Below are 24,045 nucleotides of genomic sequence, written 5' to 3'. Positions count from 1 at the left end.
TTTTCATGAAATAGATTTTAGTTATTCAGTACTTGGCCCATAAGCAACGTTTGTTGAAACCTTTGTCTTAAAAAGCTTCAAAATGTACTATGCCAATACATGAACAGAAATGGGCATTTATAGTGATATTAAAAGTAAATTATAACAGAACCAATTCAAGGTTTTGCCTAGTCAATGTACTTAAGAATAAATCCCAATTCTAACTTTCATTTGCTAATCGTTTACACTTTTAAAACCACTATCACTTGCTATCTTTTTAAATAAACCTCATAGTAAACCTTTCAAATATTCAATGAACACTTACCTATTTGTTTCCTAATTGTAAACTTTGACAGCTATGTCGAGATAAAGTCTGCACTAATTCATCTATCCAGATGCCTATACAAGGAGATACATATGTATGACAATGAAGAATTTTATATAACTCCTTCAATATATTGTACGTCATCAGTATCCTCTTTCAGCAGTTGTACAGAAATTATAAATGTCTGCAGCCAACCTTTCTGAAATGTTGAACTTTAGAAACAGCCACCATAATATGAAGTTTGTCTATAAATGCACTATTATTCGAGGAGCTGAGCAGCTCACAGCAACAGAAACAACATCGGCAAACTTCAACTTTTATGGAGTCAATAGACAGCGACACGTCGCTATTAAACCGGGGACATTCTTCGCACAACTGAGGCTAAACAATCCCACTGCTGACACCATTATCTAACAGGGTTGTTGTTATGTCCTTGCTCAGTCGGACTGATGGCTCTGATAGTTCTGACCCCAGGCATGACCTCAAAGCTGTCTTTGTCACAGAGCTGGAGGAAGGTTCGTCTGTCGAGCTGGGCTACAATGCTACTCTTCATGGCATCACAATAGACTCAAACAGTAAGTAAGTGAAATACAACCCAGATGTTTATACACCTAGTACAATTAATAGACTGTGTCTCTTTCTCTAAACCACAAGCAGGAATGTAGAGATTGAAGGAAAAAAAAGAAAAAGCTTTTAATAACCTTGAACAAGGTGTGTTCAGGATATGTAATAATAACCAACACTGTTGGTCACTTGTTTGTGGAACTCTGCACATATTTATAATGTTGACACTTATGTTATTTTTTTACTATTGACTTTATTGGCAATTATTTTTTCTTCGTCATCGGGGTATTGACAAACAAATGTAACTATGTAGAACTATCTCTATTGCAAACTGAATTAAATCAAGTACAATTCAACTACGTCCCAATAGAAACCACACTAATGACAGGCTCTTGTACAGAGTCAATGCAACATAAGGTAAAAAACAATACTTGATGGAACACAACTGTGCATCTTTTGGTCAAGACGTGAATTGGAACTGTCGAAAGCACATGGTAAAAAACTTAAATTATTGACACTCTTTTGACATTCAGAAGATAATCAAATAATTGAAAGGTTTGATATATTGTTAATTCATTTGCAGTATTGGGCTGAATTTTTTTTCTTCCACTTTTACAATAGGAAAGCAGCGTAGGAGTTGCCATTTCTTGAGAAACTTCACCACCGTCCCCAGGAAGCAGACAGTCAACCACAACGCTTACAATTAGAGCGGCCCAAGTCAACACCACCTCCTCTTTTAGGACAAAGACATTCATCAACGTCATGAAGGTTATAAAATTAACAGCTAAATTAGTTCCTGCTCTTTGTGTGTGACATGTTTTTTTTCTTCTTTTCAACCCTGTGCCCTCAAGCTGTGGTGTCCCTCACTATTATATGCTTTGCTAACATGGCACACCGCTTCTTTTCTGTAGCTCAGCTGTTACCAAACAATGTAATTAGAGATTGGTGGAACGAAAACCAGTGTTTAGAAATGGTTTATGTCAAGTCAATCCTAAAATTCCATACCACAGGGAATCTCCGAGCTTGTCTAGGCGTCAGTCAATGTGGACCCAGAAGAGGGTCAAACGTTGGAAAAGCAATTTTCCTTAAATGTAAAGTGGAAGAGCAATAATTACTGTAAAAAAGTTAGTGTCTGGAACATCAGTCTCTTCACAGGAGCGTGACACTCTGTGGTGCAACGAGGTCAGATGAGGAGTCAAGTGATTGACAAGCCGTGCAAACAAACCTGGAGGGGTGACACCTGCACGCAAGCCAGGATTTCAATATCCTCATAACTTCCCTTTAACACTGAGGTAATGTTCGCTGTGGCGCCATCACTGTATAGACAGGTCAAAGTTTACTCAACTGCTGACTCGATGTAACCACTGGCCGGACAAACACTTCACAAAATAAACAAAGTTGTAAAGCACTTTTTGGAGTGAATGTATGACTTTCAAGGGTATTTCCTGGAATTGTGTACATTCTGGCAGAGTAACATTTACATGTTCATCAATAATTAAACATAAAATACATTTTAATGGTTACTTAAAGATATATATATATTATATATATATATATATATATTATATATATAATTCTCAAACTATTTAAAATGTATTTCTGTGATACACTATGCAGAATCCTGAAATATAATAGAAGTCTTTTCGGTTGGTTAATTAATCTTTCTTATAAACAAGCAGTTCAGCTTCCAGATCAACGAAGAAATGCTGATACATTGCACAGAAGAATGTTTCAATTGCTTCTGTGAATTTGAAATGATAACTGACAGAGGTATGTCTAAATAAAATCCTCTACGTAATTCACACAAAGAAGCAAAGGAAGAGCAATGTTGACCCGAGGAGCAAACCAAGATCACTGTCACCATTGAGATGTGAAGACAGTGGTGTGAGACGGGGTGTCTTCCGTCCAGCTGGCAGCATGCCTGGTTTTGCACCAGGGTGCTTAGCCAACTGCTTGTCTCCCCTGTTGCCCCCACACCCCCTCCTAGCACTTCATAGATGCCAGTCAACTTGGCTGGTGGGGGCCAAACATCGGGCCAAAGGGGCAGGAGAACTGTTGGCAGCCGGGCCAGCACTTTACTGCTGAGCACTACTCTCCAAACAAACAGTGCTGTGAGCCGCAATCCACAGGCAACATGTAACCTGTCATTACCAGTCGTTCATGATTGGTAAACTCCCCGAGTGTGGCCAAAACCCGCAGGAATTTTTGTACCATTTTTAAATCCCATATTTCCTTTACAATTTTAAGTATGCTAATTAATAAATAGGGTCTGGAGAATAGCACTTTTGTTTATATACTATACCTCTTGACAAGAAAGATGACTGATGAGACAGTCATTTGCAAACAGTCCATTGGGTTCAAGTGTGTAGTATTCAATTACACTACACAGAGGAAGCTTCTTATGGTTAACACATTTAGATAGCATCAGCAAACACCATCACCCAACTCTTCCTTAACTTACGTCGGTCGATTCATCACCTGACAAAACAAGAAGGGGCCGAGAGCTGATCCCTAACGTCATCCCATATACTGTATTTCCTTAACCCCCATACTCCTGCTCTTGACCTCCTGATATAGAACCACACTGACTTGCTAGGAAACCTATCATAGGCTTTCTCAAACTCCTCCTGACCTTCTCTGTAGTTTTCTATCAACATCCTCAAGGCAAACATCAGTCGTATTTTTTCTTGGACTTGCTGCTCACTGATGCTGACCTCTACTCTTAGCTTGGATTCAGTTTTTTTCCCACATCTTCATGGTGTGGCTTATCAACTGGATTCTACTTAGTTACCGCAGTTTCAGAATAAAAGGTGTTCTCGTGTGTTTGTAAGTCAAATGGTTAAAAGCCAAACATTTTTAAAGCTGGCTCTTCTACAACCATTGCCAACATGTTCATGTTCATGACCAAAGACCAAATCGAAAAAAAAACTTTTCTAACAACATTAATGATAAATTCCAAATTTTAGTTATAAAGAAAAATCATTTTTGTCATACATTTCAACTAAAATAATAAATGGTGAAAAAAATATATATAAAGGGGCACTTAAATCAATAGCCAGCGGCCTCAGAAGGCATAAATCAATTATAAAAAAACCCCCATAAAACTGATACAATTGTTAATAGAATTAAACGAGACCAACAAACTCTCAATGGCAAGTCCAACACTGTTCAACACAGAGTGACCCATAAAACACATTGAATTTTAACTACGGTTATAATGGATCATACACTGTTGAAAAAAAGTATTACATTCAAGTTTTTCTACTTAAAAAGATACCCGGAAAAAAAGGTTTTATTTTTGCAGTGATGATTGTCAGAGAAGAAGGACATTTATAGCACCCTCTTAAAACAAACACTGTCTTTGTAAAATCCAACAAATGTCTGGAGCCATTAAATCAGAATGGTACAGGTTAAACAGGGCATTTATTTGCAATACTACCGTACGAAATCACTTGACCTAAAGTCAAACCATTTGCTTTTGTGTGATTGCTTTGAGCCATGAACAAGGATCGTTTCAAAAATGTTGAATAACAAAACCAAATTAAAGATGAAGTGTTTTGGAATCAGTTAGTAATTGTCACAAGTTATGAACGTGAGAGGATGTGTGACAGTAGAATGAAAAGAACAATCGATAAAAATAAAAAGAGCAGAAAAAGTGACAAGTGTTTTTGTTCTTGACACACATTTGCCTTCTAATGCAACATCATTCCACATTCTTCTAGGCAGCTGTTGCATAGCAAGTCTATACATAGATAGGCAGCCAGAGAACAGTGGGTCCGTGCTTCTAAAGGCTTCTAAACATCATGGAGAAGGCTCACTATTATCTATTTAAATCGAGTGATAATGGCAGGATAGAAGGCAGTAAAAAGAGGGGGGGACTTGGTGAACACGGAGGAATGGGGGCGACCCTGGTGGAGGGAGAAAGCCATCCTCTGCACGGCTGTCGCCTCATTATTTTCCGTCTTGACGGACGCCCGCGCTCAACCCCTGGATGAATGGCCCTGTGCTGAATAAGTTATCGCCACGCACACAAAGGGAAGAGCGTGCTCCACAAACAACACAGCAGAACTGCAAAGTGGGATTTTTTTTTCCTTTTTTCGGGTCTCCCACTCAGTATTTGCTCTTCCTTCAAACTTGCAAAACCCTCACGACGCTTCCTCCAGACAAAAGACAGGTCCTGTCACAAACCAAGACTTCACCTGTAATTTCCACAAAAGCCACCCCAAGACTGATGGGAAAGGGATGAATAAAATATATATGAAGCAATTTAGAGGAAGGACGATGGCATTTACAATTACTAAAGCACATATAGATGCAGTGTGATTCTCGTGGGTGGCTGTGTACAGAGAGAACAAGTTTGGAGCAACTCTGGAGACGACTGAGAGGTTGTGTATCGTCTTTACGACAGAAACACTTGGAAATGTTTGTGCTTCTAGTAATGTTTACGTTTCTACCATTTGTGCTTAAACTGTGAAACGTTAAAACACATTTCCATCAATCTTATCTGTTCGTTGGATGTTTAGGCAACAGTTAAATTAGAGCTTTCCAAACTCCTGATGGGAGCTCTGACTGAGGCATCCTGAAATGTTTAGAAATGGATGATAATGAACATACAGTATAACCTATTTTTTTTTCTCTGCAAAGCATCTGCGCCGAGCTTGATATAAGATAGTTGACAATAGAACAACTCAACTCATTGAATAAAAAGTATTTTGTGCGCAGCAACTTATATATACTAGAGATGAGCACAAATTACATTTTTTTTTAAACAGGGTTAATCACATGATTTCTTTGGTTAATCTCATTATAGTTCATTATTGGATATTGCATATACAAAGTAGTAGTTTTAAGATGCACTTTTATTTCAGTGTTCAACTGCCATACGGACTCAAATGTAATAACATTTGCTGTCCAAACACTTTTAAAATCAGCATCATCGTATTTGATATCTTATCCAACAAAATCCTGAGCCACAATCATGACATTAAAACAGGCAATTTCTGAGGTAACAGCAGGAACTTTCCACAGGGAGCAGCATTATCAGTCTTTGTTCAGTACCTCAAGCACTTGTTAGAATGTGCTTCACACTAACAAGTTCACTAATGTTATGTCCTATGCAGTAATCCACTCATTTGTCTTTCATTCAGACATTCACTCCGCATCACCACACCTGTTCTATTTTACCCCTTCTCATCATTACATTTATTAACCACAGCAATATTTTACACACAACAAAGCATACAATTTGATTATAAGAGAATAGAAAAATGAAATGAAATGAAATTCAATCGATCTCACATGCGAGCAACATACTCTACTGTGCAATCAAGTAAATGTTGCCACTACTTTAAACATGTGCACACATGTTATTAATGGATCATACAATTTCGTAAATTATGCGTTTGGAGAATTGCTTAAAATAATTGTTAATCACATTTAAAATGACTAAAATGATCTCTTTGCTGTATTTAAAGGGTAAAACTACAACAAATGAAAAAAACGTTATTTTATGCCCCTTAACTTTTTAAACAGTCTTACATTTTCTTCATTGTTGCTTTTTAATTAAACAGTACAGTGTCCTTGAGAGCTGTAAAAAGGCGTCATGTTAAATAAAATAAATTATTATTATTTATTCTTTTGTGATGGTTTGGGTCAATGACTTTGTACTGCGGTCATTAAAGGAACTTGCAGGCCAGGAATCAAAAGGTATTTCAAAAAGAGAAGGTATTCATTGAGTATGATAAATTTTAATTAGAATTGTACCAGGTAATTTTAAATTAATGCAAAATTAATTAAATGTATTCATTTTTGACAATCCTGGCAATGGCATTGGAGTATAACTCTTCCCAGAGTACTTTGCTAGGTAGGATAATGGACATAGTCATCATACACATACGGATAACTTTGGCCTGCCGAGAGTAATATAGACCATAGTTCTAAGAAGTTGAAGACTAAAGGTACTTTTTTAATAATAGATATGTTTTTATTGTACTCATCGATGGAATAAGATGCTCTAGTGCCAAACATTTACCTGATACTGGAACCAAGTAGGTAAAGCTATGGGCTAAAGCAATCGTGTCGTAAGCATTTTGTCCTTTTCCACTGCTATTGACTGTAGCCATACGTTGCACTCTGTCACTCAAAAGTAGCAGAGGAACTTTTGCTTTGGAGGAGGATCTCTCCCTCTCCATCCTGACACGTGAATCAGAGGATGCCGTGGCCCAACAGTCACTCAGCAGCTGATCAAACATGGTGGGTAGCCTTAGAGTGACACCTGGAGCCACTTCAAGAGATGAGAGCTCTACTGATCTCCAGTCATCTCGTCTGAACGACAGTCTGTCAGGGATGAAGGAGGGCTAAAAAAGAAACTGGATGGTGTGAATAAGGTCAAATGAGGCATCACCTCCATGTCACAGGCAGAATGACCTCTGCACATCTGCTGAAGTGACAATGCAGACAGTAAATTCAGGTTCAGCACTCAGGAAGAGTTTAAAATATGTTGTTTTTTTTGTCACAAAATCTTTGCTTTTTCATTAAAACATTTGACTCCTGATCTCATTAGGTAACAACTTCCTCTAATTTATTTGGAAGAGGTGAATCCGCGTCATAGGAGTTTAGAGGGCACTGCACACAAGTGAAAATGTGCATTCCTTAAATAAAACAACACACATCTTTGCCCTTGTCAAAATTCTATTTTGTGTGTGTGTGTGTGTGTGTGTGTGATACTTTTTCTGGGGAAAATATCATCCCTCAGCATACTCTAATGGGAGAGGTGAAGGAAGGGAAAGACAGATAAATAAGAAGGGAGAAGAAACCACAGAGAGGTGGCAGTTGTGGTTGTTTGGTTCAGTGGTGAAGTGTAATGAGGCTCAGGTGCTCCCTGTCATGGTCCCAGCAGAAACCTTAAGCCACAGACACGTGGACTGGAATTTGACAACATTCAAGTAGCACAGTAAATGCATCTGTCTGACAATCAAAACAATAAAAGCAGTATGATATTATGTCACAGAGGTTTGCATTTCACAGAAACAGTTAAATAAGGCCATATTGTGACTAGTTATTAGAATAATTGGCATTAGCACCAAATAGTAAAAATGACCATGTGTGGCTATAACCTCATTATTCATTTAAAGGAGGTGGAAGCACAGGTTAATAGCAAGCTCATTTAAATGTAGGTCTCCACTCCAAATAAATCAGTAGGTTCATATTACCCTTATATAACGAATAAAAACATTCAAGTGAGATTATTTGAGCTGGGCATATATACAAATAAATGCATGGAGGCAGCTTAGTACGAGTTGCAGGACTAATGTTTGTGGGATCTTCACTAAATAAGATCCAGGGCTTTTACTGTTGGGTATATTCTTATATAGAAATATGTAGTTGTTTTATTGGCTGGATTCATTAAAAATGATCTATTTATTTCTACTTACATGTTTATTTCGATTTAAAGAAATCAATAAAATTCAGTCAACATCCCTCATTGTTATCGCCTGTTTTCCCAGATTCATTAAGAAGCATTAAGACGCTACTAGAAGTGCTACAGTCTTCTTAGGCGCACTCTTGAGAACTAGAAAATTATATCTTTCTTTTTTCCTAAAATAAAAACAATGCTCAATGAAAAAAGTTTTATTGAATAGCATATTTGGGTTTCCCACACACATCTGCATGTATGAGTTGATAGTACTACTCTGACTTGACCGTTAAACATTTTTCAGTCTAATTTATCTGTAAATTCTGCAAAAATCTTCTCTGACACAAAGCTGAAAGACTGGGAGCTTATGATGCAGACGGGTTTAAAATATATAGAATTACTAATTTTCCTGGGAAAAATTCCTAATCTTGAGGCTTCCATTTAAGATGGACGTCACAGATGAGCATTATGAAGTAATTTGGATGTTTTTAAGTGTCTTTTCGGATGAAGATAATGACCAAGACAACTGAGCCCTGGTCGATACATTAAAATTGACTTTTTTGCCTTTGACTCCAAAAAGGAACAGATTATCTGAAACTAATCCCAACTCTAGAGGGCAAGTAGAAAATCTGTAAAATTTGAATTTTGGTGTGCTTCAGATAAGTGCTTGGCTTACTGTTTTTTACCTACACTTCTAAAAACATTTAAAAAAATGTTTAATGTTAAAAGATTTAATGAGAAAGACACATATCTAAGGTAAAGGTAAAGTGGGTTCAATTTGCGTAGTAATTTAAACGAAGTTATATTGCTTGCCTTCCAATGTTCGCTACACCTATGGTGCAACAATGGTAGACACTGGACATTGCTTTAGTTACAACAAATCTGAAAGAGATTACAGTGGGAAAAGCAACTATGGTTGTATGGCCAAATGAAAAGATATGAAAAAATAAAAACATTTCCCAATTGGTTGGAAGACCAGGGAAACAGGTGACCCAGTGGGACGTTGCAGGATGGGGGCAGGGAGCAAAGGGTAATGATGCCAAGCTGAACAAATTGCAAAGCAAAGGGAATGAGTTTAAATGTAGTACATTGAATTAGCGTGGCAGCAACACGGAGGGGAGATCAGAGAGGAGGGAATCCAATGGGAGTGATCTGCCACTCTCGGGACAGGAACCATGAAGCTCAGCCATGGCTACTGTGATTGAGATCAGATGTAACACAAAGTGAAACAGAATGCAAAATAGGGCAGACATGCCTCTGTGCTCAGACCTAAATAATATAAAAAAGAGAGGAAATATCAGACTGAACTATATGTAAAAGTTGCAGGCACTTAAACTTGTTGAATTTGTTCACAGTTTACAAGGAGCAGGATGTCACTGAAGGCCACAATTGTATCTCAAAACAGAGGAACTGCTATATATAAATATATGTAGGAGAACATTAAGACGGTAATGGCCAATAGCTCTCACCCTCAATTTGAAAAAGTCCAATCTTTTTGTTCAGCGAGACATCAAGAGAGGCCCAAGACTTAGATCCCACTACAGCTCACTGGTGAATTTGAATTCCATTAATTATGTGACCTACATATCCCAGTAGTTAATATTCCAGGCTGACTGCATGAGTAAGTTTAGAAATGCCGATAAAAAGAAAGACTTCAATACTTCTTTTCCCCTAGTACCAGAATCCCCTTATTTGGCGTGGAATTCTAAATATTTAATCCTGCACCAAATAAATAGCTCCATAGTTTTAGACAATGTTAAATATTAAAAAGCACAACAGGTTGGCACATCATGGATGTTCTGATTGTTCATTGAACTTTATCACAATTTGACCTTTTAGAACCTGACCTTGGGAATCACCTGAAGAACAGTAAGGTTTGGTTTCAATAAGCATAATATTGAGGGATTTACCTTTAAAAGGGACCATTTCTAATTCCAACCAAATATTGCTGGTTCTTTTCTACAATCCAGTAAGGATGTCAGGAAGTTTTGATCACACAAGATATTTTCCTTTTATAATCTTTGTTATATTGTTTCTTAAAAGTTTATAATGAATATAAAGTTTAAAAAAACATACTTTTGTAGACAGGTGTATGAATTATTGTATTTTATATATAAACATTTGTTTTGGGGCACACTTTTCACCAAAACGTTAAGAGTTTTAAGAATTTAAATTCAGACATTAGCTCAGCTTGTTACAAGAATATCAAGTCCTGTTCTCTATGTCTCCAAGTAATAGTATCCGTCCTTAGCCCAACTTATGATCTGATCTCTTCATCAGTTCCCAGCACTAGCATGAACCTTCTTCAGAAAGTTGCGGCCGTGTCCTCTCTGTCTGCCCGTCACTGCTTTCTGCCAGTCCCGGCCATGAATATGGAGCTGTTCTGTGGCTGGGAGCTTGCTCATGTTTTCTGTCTGATATCAAGGCCCCATTCCCATTTCAAAGGGAGGTCCACCCGGGGCCTTGACTTTTTGATCTGCCTGGCGACTGAGTCGACCACCTGCATGTGGGATCAGCTGCCAGAGAGAGCAGACAGGCCCTCTGCTTCAAAACACCCCCCTTTCCCCATCTTCCCTGCTCCATCACCCCTTTACTGTGCCCACATCTTCCATGAAGCAGATGCCCTAGTGGTCCAAAGTAGGTCTGGACCATCTCTTCCAACCAAAATGTTGTGATTGTTTTGGGTCATTTGCCCAAGGTGATATAGAATAAGAGGGGTTTTCTTGACCACTGGAAAAGTATTTTGAAGACCCGACATATTAAATTTGTCTTGAATGAAATGATCTTCCTAAACGTTCTTTGAAACATGTAAAATATCTCATTTTATGATCATATTTATCCAGTTCCTATATCAGTTGTAGCCAACACTTTTTCATCTAAAATAATTCTGTAAAATGGAAGAGAGAAAGATATTTAAAAGAAGAGTGTAAGAGAAAAAAAGAGAAAGAAGAAAACGATAAAGAAGATCCAAAACTTATTTACCAACCGCAATACCTTGTACCTTCTCTTCCAATGTGCATAAACAAACTAATTCTCCTGAGAAGGCATGGTGCTTACTTATACATTATAAATTACTCTTACTTATACATTAATCTTATAGCTCTCATTACGACTATTGTGATTTTTAATGAAATACTATTTTATTTTAGTTTTAGTAATTTTTTTTAAATGTTTTAAGTTATTGATCTGAAGTTACAACATTTTGATTATCGATCCATAATTGTCCAAATATATTTTTTGATAATCCCAAAATAATAATGAGTATAATAGAGGTCCTCGATCAATTTATGAGACACTTTAATGCATTAATGCACTTGTACGCCACTAGATGGTCACATGCTGTCAAATACTATATCGAATACATGATGTACAGTAACAGTTATATAGGCTGTCTAATGCCTCATTTTTTTCTGACTCATTTGAGTACAGTATGTACTTTGAAAATCACGAAAATGCACAGACATGAGGTACGGGCACAGTCAAACAATTGTTTCAACTTGCTTCTCACATAGTGTCAAATGTTGCTTAAAGATTTCACAATTCCTCTCTACTAATTACACTTCCTGTGGGAAAAACTAAATCCTCCAGTGGTTCTGAAGCTTTCAATGTAAAGGACCTGTTCTTAATCTTGGTGGGATCACTGGGCCTGTCACGTTATAATTAAAACCCACAGGACTTCACATGGCAAAATTAAAAATTTACTAAGAGCAGATGCCCTCTCTGCCCACCATTAGTCTAACCTGCTCTTCTAAGACGGTGAACAGTTGTGACACCATCAACCCAGCTGACGAACAGCTACTCACTCAACTTTCTGCTAATTATTGTCAATTTCACCAGTGTTTTTTTTCAGCGAGAACTTTGTTTGAGATGGATTTTTAAACAAAGCAACAGCTACTACAGATGTGCCCTTCTTTGGCTATTAGTTACGATAACATGGTCTTTAAGTTAATTGGGATTGTTGAACCCTGACCATTTTCCTAATGAGTGTCTAATTATATCTCAGCTGGGGTGAGAACGACCGGCCACTACTTCAAAACAGGAAGGACTGAATATAATAACAAAAAAAGGAAATCAAATCGATCTTTGCAGCTGCACTGATGCAAGTGAACACGGACCGTACACATCCTCAAACAAAGGAGCTTCATTGTTCGTGCAGATTTTGCACAACAGTATCCTCTTTGGAGAAAATCTTTGGAGTTCAGGACAAGCCAGACTGATAGTACTTTATATAAATACAACCCATATTTGTATGACAGATGGAGAAGAGGTTCATTAAGGGAGTATCTGTACTATTTTATCCATTAACACCACTGGTTGTTGGACCACTGTACTCTGGACCAAACTTAATCATTGAGACAAGAAGAAAAAAAGCTTAGGAATGTCTTAAAATGGTTCTTAAGTCCTTTTTTTCATCTTGTACGTCCCTGGATGGGAGGACATGACAACCCAACGGACCATGAATGCTCATGACAGTGAACAGAAGCCACAATTGCTCTTGTGTTCTGCAGCTTGGACTTGTATTCTATTAATCAAAAGAGGGGGAAAGCAGAGCAAGTAATGAAAGGAATTGGTGAATGAAGAGAAGGTGCCCCATGGAGGTCTTTGTAAATATATGGTTTGCACACTGTTCTTTCAGTCATGAATAACTGTTGGTAATATTTCAAGTTTTGCATTATTCACACCATGATAACAAAAGTGTATTCGGTGTGTCAACAAGTTAAAGAGGGTTTCGTTCGTGCCGACAGTCGACAGCAGTAGCGGTCTCGCCAATGGAGGGGCTCATAAATTCTGATTTGAGCTGGTTGCGAGACTATGTAAAGTACGTCAAGAGGGGGCTGTTGAGGAGGCGCCTGCACGCTTACAAGGCTATGTCTGATTAAACCTTCCCATTAGGTGACAGCTGAACTTTAACATTAATATGATAACATTGAAATAAGTGTGGGTTATTCACTTGGCTCTGCAGAGGGGCGGAGGGAATGATGAATGATTTCGAGACAGCTTTGGGTGACAGGCCAGGCAAGGTGCCCCAATCCCCCCACGCCGGCAATCTTCATCCACCGCCCATAATCAAACTTGACAAAACGGAGACATATGCAGAAATATTGGTTACAGTCGGCGTCACAGCCCTTTTCAGACCTTCTCTCTCCTGTAACCACCGGTCGCCCTCCAAATTGTCTACAGGCACTGAAGCATCTATTTCAATTGGCACTTCCTTCCTGGGCAAGGATTTTACATTTAGCTGTTGTCATTTACATATTACTCTTAATCAAAACCCACAGTGGGCGACAGGGAGGGGAAAAAAGCAAACAAGAAAGAGGGAGGGAAAGCCAGAAGCATGTCGTCATGGTTCAGAGGAAGCCACTTTATAAAATGGAGATGTGACAAGACATTAGGGTGTGCGTCCACGCGTATATGTATATGCTGCACGCGTGTGTGTCTGTATGCATTGAATGGCTACATGGTACAATGGCAAATCGGATTGAATTATGAGTTCCACTTTTGTGTTTGTTTGATTGGTGACAGTTGTATTGTGCATGGGTGAGCATGCAAGAGGGACAGAGATTCTAGTTTATAGTCTAGTTCATGTGGAAATTGACAAAAACAAGTGTGAAACTATAGAGTGTTGAAGATAAGAAACACCACACAGTGCTCGCACGCTGTTGAGAACCCTGTTATTTAATCGCCAGAAAAGAGGAAGTCAATTATTGAATTAATGAAAATTAATTGCCCACAGAACAAATTACACTTTGCATAAAATTAGCAGAAAATACATTTTTCATTTGTTTTGTCTCAACTAGTATTTCTTAGAAAGATTTTCATAGATTTAAAGTAGAATAGCAAAATGGTTATTACACTACTACACATCAAATTATTGCTGTAAACATTTCAGGTACAAGATGGCATCGCAGATGATATATATTGAAATAAATATAATATATTTTAGGGATATTCTACTTTACTCGACTCATGTTTGTGACTTCTTTATCTGATACTTTTACAACTATGAGGGTTGTATCTCGATTCACAAACAAATACACAGAGGTCTAGAAACAAGATCCCTACCTTCCTCTTACCTTCTCAGCATGCCGGTTAGGATGCGAGAGCTCTTGCCCAGGTTGGCATCCGTTTCCCTCAGCTGGAAAAAAAAGGAGGAAAATGATCATTTGTTAAAAACAAATATACAACAAATTAAAACACTTCATAAATTTCTGTTGTAGACATTATAATAATGAACAATTTTAAATAAATTATTTTAAACTAACTCTTCTTAATCTTTCAGTTTCCAAAGATAATTCAAAGTAAATGCAATTTATTTTCCAATTTATGTTTATCTAAGAGTATTTAAAAAAATTTGTTCAATCAAGTGACTGGACGATTTACCAGGTCTAGCACAATTGTGTCGACGAAAAAATTGCTGACTAGACACTGATTATAACAAAAGACACTGCCGTGACCACTGAAATAGAAAAGCCGACACTAAAGTCGTATCTTAAATTTTCCAAGCATCCTTGACTCCATGTCTTTTTGATCTTTCCATCATTGCTTCCTTCCCTCTGGCAGACGGTGCAGGAGCCACGCAGGTTGCCAGAGAAAGAGGATGCATGTGATATACAGTGCGCGTTCAGGGATCTGGGGTTTGGGCCCTCTGGCAAAGACAACAAGTCATGGAGCTGCCTGATGTCTGATTCCAACCAGAGCAATGTCCCCTAGACAATCTCTCCCAAAATATATCTCCATCTGAATCACCCCATCTTTCCTCAAAGCATCACATATAATTTTGTATCTCTTGACCTTAAGATGGGAACACAAAGAGTGACTAAAACTGCTGTCTTGGACATTTTTTTCTAACTAAAGAAGATAAAAGGTTTAGTACAATTCAGGGAATATGTAATATTCATAGGGAATATCATTGCTGAAACATTAGCAAAACATTACAAAAATAGTAATTCATCTCCCTTTTTACAACCATTTACATTTACCTCTGATTCCATAGTTTTTAAAATTGTGTTTCTTCACCTAGTGACGGATTAGTAACTGCAATGTCATAAATTCCCATTTTACTTTTGGCAATCGTCTGTGCACATTGGTTAGAAGGACAAACAAACGGGAGTAAGGCCCTTGTGTCCGTTTCTGGTTTTATTTTCCTGGTAGATGGAAAAAAGTCTCAGTACAGACTCTCCAGTCGGGTTTTGAGGTGAAGAACATCGTTAAAATGACAGCTAGAAAGTACATGAGTTATGACTGTTCACATTTAAACCACCATGACAGAAAATTTGAAAAAAACGTTTCTTATTGCTGCATTAAAATATTGTTGCTTGAATAAACATACAAAAGCAAACAAATGCTGGAAACACAATAATAAATAGGATGTTTTTTTCTGGTATTTGGTAGACAAGTTTTGCTAATTTGATTTATAATTGCCATTCATCAACTAATCAAATGTGATGTATAGTACTTAGACTATAGATGTTCTGTATCATTTAACTTGCATGTAAACCATCTGTCACTAACATAAAAAACTAAAAAGATGCCATTATTCTGAAAACGTATATGGCAAAGGCATAAAAACACATAAATGTTGACCAATCACTTAAGTTAAAGCTCTTCATTTAATCTTGACCAAAACAACAAAATGAATCATCTAGTATGTCGTGTTCACCATGAGGAGGATTGGTCACCCTGTCGACGTAGGTAGAAGTGGCTTTGTCAATATATGCAACTCAAAGCCTTTAAGTATAAAAGGTTGCTATGAAATCGAAACTAACTCAACCTTTAAAAATAAGATGCGAGGCTGTAGCTTTTCTGTTTGTGGCAACTTTATTTTAAACGGTGACGCTTTTGAGAAAGTTTCCACTTCTACTAAATTAAGGGTCGAGGGCGCTGAAAACTCAAATGTGGCCCACAGTTGACTCCGAACCATTGACTGGTATTTGTACCATGAAAGCGAAACAAAAGGCCACACCACATGCTGAGCAGAGGTTGAGTGTGTGGGTGAGTGTGTGAGTTGTTCTATTTGAACTGCCACATCTTGGCATTTATGCTCTTCTTCCTCTATCCTGCATCCCTTTAATGTAAACGTTTGCTAACCAGGCTTTTAATGCTATAGCTCTTACTTTAGATTCCCCAAGATACGTTTCTTTGAAGCTTTGGATTTGTGCGGCGCAGGCACAGCACAGAAGGATCACAGAACAAGCAGACACAGAAGGGAGAAAAACAATACTTAGAAAAAACGTTTAGTAGACACTGTGGACTGTTTTTTAAAGCATGTCTGATTCCCTAAAAAGGTCCAAGCGTGGCCTAGTGCCATGTTGTGATCTTGAAGCGAAAGGTGTTCAAGGGTGTCCATCAAACTCATGTCTGTTTTTTTTTATATGTACCCTACTATAGAGACTGGCTGGTTGTAGTGCCATGTGCTTTTTAGGAGCAGTCGGATAACTATTTTTTTATTTTTTCAAAAGCAAGGATTCAGAAACCACTGAATGAGTAAAAGAAAAAAAAAAACAGGCTGAACTTTGCTCCTTCAGTTTGGTGGCCTGCCTCTCCATTATAGATGGTACAAGAACTTCAATCGTTTTGTACTTGAGGTAGTAAACATATTTCAGGAGGATTGTTTTCCTGAACACAGACTCCAGAACAGATGAAGACGCTTGTTATCTTCAGTCAGGGTGGGTTGAGGCAGCTCGGGGAAGATGCTTAACAGATGTTGCATTCAAGAAAACAAACGTACATGAAGTCTTTATCATAATCCAAATAATCCTAATTATTTATTATTTAAAATACTCATCTAGATGTACCACCCAGCTTGATCTGATTTGAATATAAATAATAATAGTTTCACCGTTGAGGCACATATCTTGCCTAACTTTTAAAAAATCAGATTACTAGCTGTATAAACATTATGGGTCGAGAACGAATCAGGAAAAAAGAAAGAAATAAGAACTCAGAAGACGATAAACAGACGTTACATTAAACAATTTGGAAATAAAATATGTTCTACTGCTGCAAAAAAACCCATAATAGATAAGGGGTAAAGTGACGTCCTGAGATCCTCATTCGTGAGCATTGGTCATAGATCATACAATTAGAAATGGCTGCTTTGCTATCAATCATTGTGTGGTTTCTATAGTGTCCATGTCAGTTTTTCAGTTACCGGCCAAAGGTATTATATGTATCAATAAAATGCAATATATATATAAATAGCCATTACATACCCTATGGATAAATTAACGATATTATGAGTCATTGAAGAACTTAACCCCATCCTCTCAGGATTAGTTTCAGACACATTCTGAGTGAATGTTGGCAGGCTGCTGGCACCAGGAACCAGTCTGATAGGGTTTGACTGTTGACTCTGCAGACGGTGCACAGAGTTCCAGGCAGATATCTGCGTAGAACTTATTTACGGCCTGACAAACACTTGTGAGAATAGATTCTGTGCCAAGTGTCTTCTTACCCTTTCTCTGGCCCTCTGGATCTTCTCACGGTCAGTGTGAAGGTTGGAGAGAATCTCTTGTCCAACTTGTTCTGTAAAAAAAAAGAAGCATGGATAGATTAATAAAAAAGACAAGAGTAAAATGAAAAAAAAAGCTTAACTTAACTTAAAATAAATCAAAATAAAAGTGCTTGGCTAGAAATAGATAGCCATTTCAAAACATGTAAAATTTTGGAATATGATCCATTTGACTTTGCAAACTAGGTATTAGTCACACTCATAAAAACTTTTAAAACAAGGAAATTAACCCATGAGATCAACTTAATCTATAGTCTTTGTGTCAAACAAACGGATATAATAAAACATGGTAAAATTTGTAGGAGCAACATCCCAGCATCCAGGCTGCCATGGGGGTCCACTCAGCCACACACACACACACACACACGCATTTACACAGACACACACATCTACACATCTGCAAGATTATTAGCGTTTAAAAATGAGGGATGCAGAGGATGAATCAGGGGAAAAAGGAAAAGGAGTGAAGAATCTTTGCATGGATCAAAGACTGGCTTTCAAGCGCACCAAACAAATCCGGAATAAACAACACAGTTGCTGACTGTATTACACTACACAGGTGCCGCACACCAAAGGGCCCATGTGCTAAGCCCCTATTTGGGGTGGGATCGGGGGGAGATGTGCGAAAGTGGGCTACATCTGGCAGCTGAACACGGGAAAAGATAGAGAAAGAAATCATGGAAATAAAGCACTGTCAAATAAACGACAAAATGTTCCCCCAATCCTCCCAACACTTACTCGGATGCGTCTGTTCCTGCCTTCATTAATTTCTAATCTGGGACTAGACAGATTGAAGGATACCCAGATTAAACAGTGCAGTCAGACAGTCACATGTGACAAATAGAGCAGATTAAAAGAGTGAGCGCAGGTATTAATAACCAGAAAACACACAGGTCCTCCCCCGTATCCAACCGTGGAGAACAAGCGATGAACAGAAAGGCTGTTGAAGCGGAAATCTTCCACTAAAGAGACAAATCAGCAGATCTATCCATCTCTGTCAAAGCACTGTGTTGTTCTAAAATAAATGAGTGTGACAAGCACTATTGAAGACGGCTTTTCCTTTTCTCCTCCGCCTGCATTATCGGAAAAGTTGTTCACAGTCAGATGAGAAAAGAGAGGCAACAGTATCCAACACTATTATAACCTCAGTGAGACATACTTATTTATAATGTGTAAAGGCTTTCGTTTTCTGAGAAAAGGGTTGAAGCAATCCACAATATTGACAGCAGAAGACAAGCACAGTAAGACAAAGAAACTACAGGAACAATGTAAACAGCCTTTGAAAATTGCTGCTTTCAGTGGGAAAGGAAATAATATACACAAGCATGTTTCATACAAATGTAGAAGAAAAAAAACATTGTTTCTATCCCAATACATGCTTCAATACATGCTTATACAACACAACTTAAATGACAAAGATCATGTCCAAACACATGGATGAGGATACTAATAAGAATATAGAAATTAAATTGGGTCTAAGCAGGAAAGTTGATGCTGGTCGGCATCAGCACAGTTCTTCAGAAAGTTAAGTTTTGGCCGAAACCTATTTTTGTTAGTGTTAAACAAAAATGGAAATCTGAAATATATAGTCATATACATTAGGGTCCCCAACCTTTATTGCAGCGCGGACCCATTTAATGTCCGCATCATTTTTTTAACAGACAAAAACAAATTTGCAAGACCAGTCAACACCAAACGACAAGTGAATTCAAACACATCTAACCACACACTGAATCAGCAGAAGCCTGAGGCGGATTTCTCTGCATTGTCTCATATAAAGTTGGTGTTTTTTTTCTCAATTCACTTCTTAAATTTTAAAGATCTTTAAACTTCACCTAAATAGCATCTTGAAAAGTTACAAGCTAATATTTATTTGAGTAAAATACTTTATGATTTTAAAAATGATTAAAACACATTTCAGACAATTGAAACAAAATCTCTTTGAGGTGGTTTAGGACCATTGACATTCATGACATAATAACATTCTCAGACAGCAGGTGCTGTACAATATTTCATTAACAAAACAAACAGCCAATAGTATTTATTATTCGTCAAGAATATAAGTCTTGGTATTTAAAAAAAAAAAAAATTCACTTGCCTATTGATGTTATTAAAACTACTAAAGGCCAAAACCTCACATTTTTCCTGGTTAAGTTGATTTTTTTTACCACAATCATCTGTTTTTCATGTATCTCTCTCTCGATATTGACCTATTGTCGAGAGGGCCGTCGTTTGTTAACAATGTTAAAGTGCTTACTGTCCACGGTCAACATAACAACTAAAACATCAGATATGGATTTTCTACAAGAGCATCAATGGCAGAACAAAAAAGCCATTACAACAACAGCTCCAGTGGGAATCGATCGTCATGCATTGTTTCTCACTCACTTAGTCCTGTCAGGTATCTACATTTCCATTCGTCTTATTTAAGTCCCACCGTCCACCCGTGTGTGTCCTACATCATTAGCCGCACAGAAAAAAACGAGGTGTCAACTAACAACTAATGAAAAGTGTTTGGCAGAAACACATTTAAAAATATTCTTAGGGATATATGTGAATATTCTGAGTCAGATAAATTAATTAACCAAATGTTTTGGATAACATAACTGAAAACAAAGTCTAATAATTACACACCATGGTCTGGACTTGTTGCTCATTAGTGTGTAAAAATTGTCTCCTGCAGTTTAAACAGCGATTAACAATTTAAATAACCCTGGCCCAGAGGCCTTGCTCTGACTCACTTGTTAAAGATCTCCATCCCCGCAGGTCCATTTAACAAGCCCATTATTCCATTACATTACTCTGGGCACCGGCACAAGAGCTCCTTAATTTAACTCATTGCTCTAATGTAAGTGAAGAAAATAATTAGTGCAGGAGAGAGAAAAAAAGGTTAGTTTAGTGCAAGGAGAACATGCCTTTTCTGAATAGACAGCGATCTGCTGCTTAAATGACCCATTCCTCTTTTCAAACCTCACATACGTTTTATTTTTTATAGATTATCCTGTCAACATCATGAACAGTCTTTTCTGGAGTGTGAGGGTGGATGGTTACTGGGATCAAATTGTAGAAGCAAAAAGTTTGGAGAAAAGAGAGAAAAATAAGTTTTTGAAAAAACTTGCAATAACTTAAATCGTCATCAGCATGTGTGGGACACGACGATTTGGACATTAACACAGCTTTAAAATAGAATTCATGAGCGATATACGTTTATACTTCTTACTACTCCTTTAGGTTTAGGTAAGATGAGATTAACCAAAAAAAAACGATGCATCTTACATACATTACGGTAAGATCTAAAACAAAACAATACAATTCCATTTTACATTCACTGATTATGTTCATGCTTCAATACTGAAGGGTCTGTCGGGGGAATTGAATGTCTGGAGAAATGTATACACAATTTAAAGTATGTTTAGATCGGAATAACCTTGTCATAATCATGAATAGAACGATAAATGAAAAAATACTCATGTCATATTGAAAGTTTCTTGTATTAAAAAACAATAAAAACTACATAAAGTAAACAAAGTGAGAATAATTCATCATTGCTTTAGTTTAATGAGTAGAGATGTCAATAGTTAATGTCATATAATTAATGAATATAGTTAACTTTTAAAGATTACTTAGTTTGCAGCAGTTTGAACCACTTTAAACATTATTTAAGAATTTATAGTTTAAAAACTGTAAAAGAAGTTATGAAAACCTGCTGTTGCTTGTTCAGCCAGATCATGGACAAAACGGCTAACCGAGTCAACAGACTCACCCAAACTTCCCTTCTCGTTCCCACATTTAATTGGCCACATCTTATTTCACAGCAGCAGTTTCAGAGCGGTGACACTCACCGAGGGCCTCGTCTTTTCGTCTGCGCTGCTTTTTTTTTTTTTTCGTCTCTCTCCCAGAGCCCCAGAGCTGAAAGGGTACACGACCTGACAGTGTCATGCTCTGAGAATCAGCACAGCTCCTTTTCATTAAGCAGTTGAGACCACAGTTTTGAAGGTTACCACACACACTTATATCTGACACCAGACACACACCGCAACAAACAGAAACTGAAACCCCAGAGAATGAGAGGAGGGAGAGCCCAGACTTCCATTCTCATTCTCCTCCTTACAGAAACACACACAATCTGTTCAGAAGGCAACTTTTTTGCCTGTGACTCCCAGGTGCACCAAGTTGCTCCTCTTTGTTCACTTGCAGAGGCTTTTTTTTCCAGTATTTTTTAAGTCGACAACTAGCTGGTGACACACTTTCATCACCTTCATCAAAGTTGTCCCCACACTGGGATGCATTTGAAATGCTGAGCCCACAGGCCATGAGGCTAGTGCCTTTACACTCGGTTTCACTTTCACACAAAGAAGACACCAATCAAGAGGTCACAGGGGGAGCAGGGAGCAGCTGCTAGTTAAACAATATTTTGACAGCTTACCTGTCAGGTAAAAGAAAACTCAAGTGCAAAGTGCAAGTTCGGCACCAATTGTTTTGCGTCACAATATGGGAAGAAATAGAAGTTAATCGTGGCGATGTTAGCCACAACACTGGCTAGTTAGGATCAAACATTTGCAGGTTAGGTTTTATAGTTCCTGACATTTACCTTAAGAGACGTAGTATAACACGACTCACTCTTCTGCATTCTAAAAGGAAAAAAATAAAGGTAAAAGAAGAATCAACCAGGAACTAATGTGAACAAAGATAAGAAGATAATGAACTTAATAATAATGAATTGTAACTTATTAAGGACTTATATTAAATTGATAAATGAATGACCTATTGCTATTATAAACAACATTTTAGCAAACTAAGTAGCTAATTAACCTGAGTCACTGAGTTGATAACTGTGCACATATTAAAAGATCTTTAAAACTGTGTGAGACACTGCAAACTTGTTTTTGTGCACTCCTTTGAAAAATGAGTAACATGACAACATTGTAAGTATTTAGTTTAAAAATTGAGATTTTTCTTTAAGGCAGGACTACAGTTAGTATATTCAGCTTCATTCCTGATTCATTAGGTTTTATCAAAAGACTCTGCACTTTAAACCCTCTTAAAAACCAACAAACAAAAGAAGTGTTATCATAAGTTGAAATGACTAGATGTGACCAAAATGAATATTCCTGTGCGGAGAAACTGCCGTCCTTGGTGAGCTGGCCAAGAACCAACCTCAGCTGTGCAGGCCAGTCAGGGTGGATTTTGGGGGTCTTTCTTCACTCGAACAGTCTCTGTTTTATTCATCGCCTGTGCCCTGACCCCTTACAGCTCCTGTTCTGACAAATCACATCTGATTAAGACAGATCTCCGTTAGTCAGCCACTCAACTTGGCCTATTCATCATTTTGAAATAGAAAAAAAGGAAAATCGCTCTCCCTCTCCCCCAGCTCGGTTGCCTGTCTGTCAGACCGGAACAAGGCGCAAAGGATATTTCCTTTTTGCCACTTTAAATGGCTGATTACAGACAATTGCTGGATGGAGATACGTAAGGAGGTCTTATGGGTGATAAAACGTAGGTTTAATGGGCATAAATGACCAGACTTGTGCAGCAGCAGCTGGTAATAGAAACATTTGTATAATGCTGAACTAGGGTGGAGGGGACAGAAAGCCACGTTTCTTTCTTTTTAAATACTCCCTCCCCTTTTTCCCTTTGCCTCAGCCTCAAAGTCAAATCCTAAGATCAGCAAATTTACATTTCTTCAAGCAGACATCACAGTCACGTATTCTTTATACGAAAAAAAAGAATATTCTTTCTTATATACAAACCATTTTACAGTACAAACACCAATTCCCTCAATTTACTGTACCATTGACGCCCTTTCTGGATGATTAAATGTTTTGGAATAATAAACTACATCAAATCACTCCGCTGGCTAAGTGTTCAGACAGCCGCGACACTATTGTGTTTAAGTGTATATATAACATACCAGATTAAATTAACCTGAACGACAACCCAAGTGGTGGCAGAGCGCTGACAAGAGGAGGGGGTGGGGGACTGAGCGCCGACAAGCAAATTGCCTAAACCTAATCAACCAGTCTCACTGAACCATCCAAATGAAAACTAATGGACTTGTGTACTTAGCTGCTGCTGCCCAGTAAGCAACAATATAAAGGAAGTCGCCGGGCAATTTGAGACCTTTAATTATTAAAAAAAATAAATTCTACAGATGGCTGGTCAGCATCTACACCAATTCCAGTGATTGGTCAAATGTGAAGTTTATACATAGCAAACTTATTAATTCTCTTTCCAATGGTGGGAAAATTATTG

General features: G+C 37.7%; 1 protein-coding gene across 4 annotated transcripts in view; it reads right to left on the bottom strand.

The window, feature by feature from the left end:
- The window catches only part of vti1a (vesicle transport through interaction with t-SNAREs 1A), a 117,893-nt gene that overhangs the window by 24,096 nt on the left and 69,752 nt on the right, over positions 1-24,045 (bottom strand). For 2 of the 4 annotated variants that reach the window (XM_087792786.1, XM_087792787.1), the window contains 2 exons: positions 17,737-17,807; positions 14,346-14,418 (listed from right to left, as the gene is read on the bottom strand). In XM_087792786.1, coding sequence (XP_087648912.1) covers positions 14,353-14,418; positions 17,737-17,807 — 137 coding nt within the window. In that variant the 3' untranslated portion in view covers positions 14,346-14,352. The remainder of the gene's footprint in view (positions 1-14,345; positions 14,419-17,736; positions 17,808-24,045) is intronic. The other 2 variants (XM_087792784.1, XM_087792785.1) reach the window with 1 other exon arrangement.

This window comes from Callionymus lyra, chromosome 6 (assembly GCF_982586985.1).
Source record: "Callionymus lyra chromosome 6, fCalLyr1.hap1.1, whole genome shotgun sequence".
Taxonomy (NCBI): Eukaryota; Metazoa; Chordata; class Actinopteri; order Syngnathiformes; family Callionymidae; genus Callionymus; species Callionymus lyra.
This window is presented reverse-complemented; position numbering and strand designations above follow the sequence as displayed.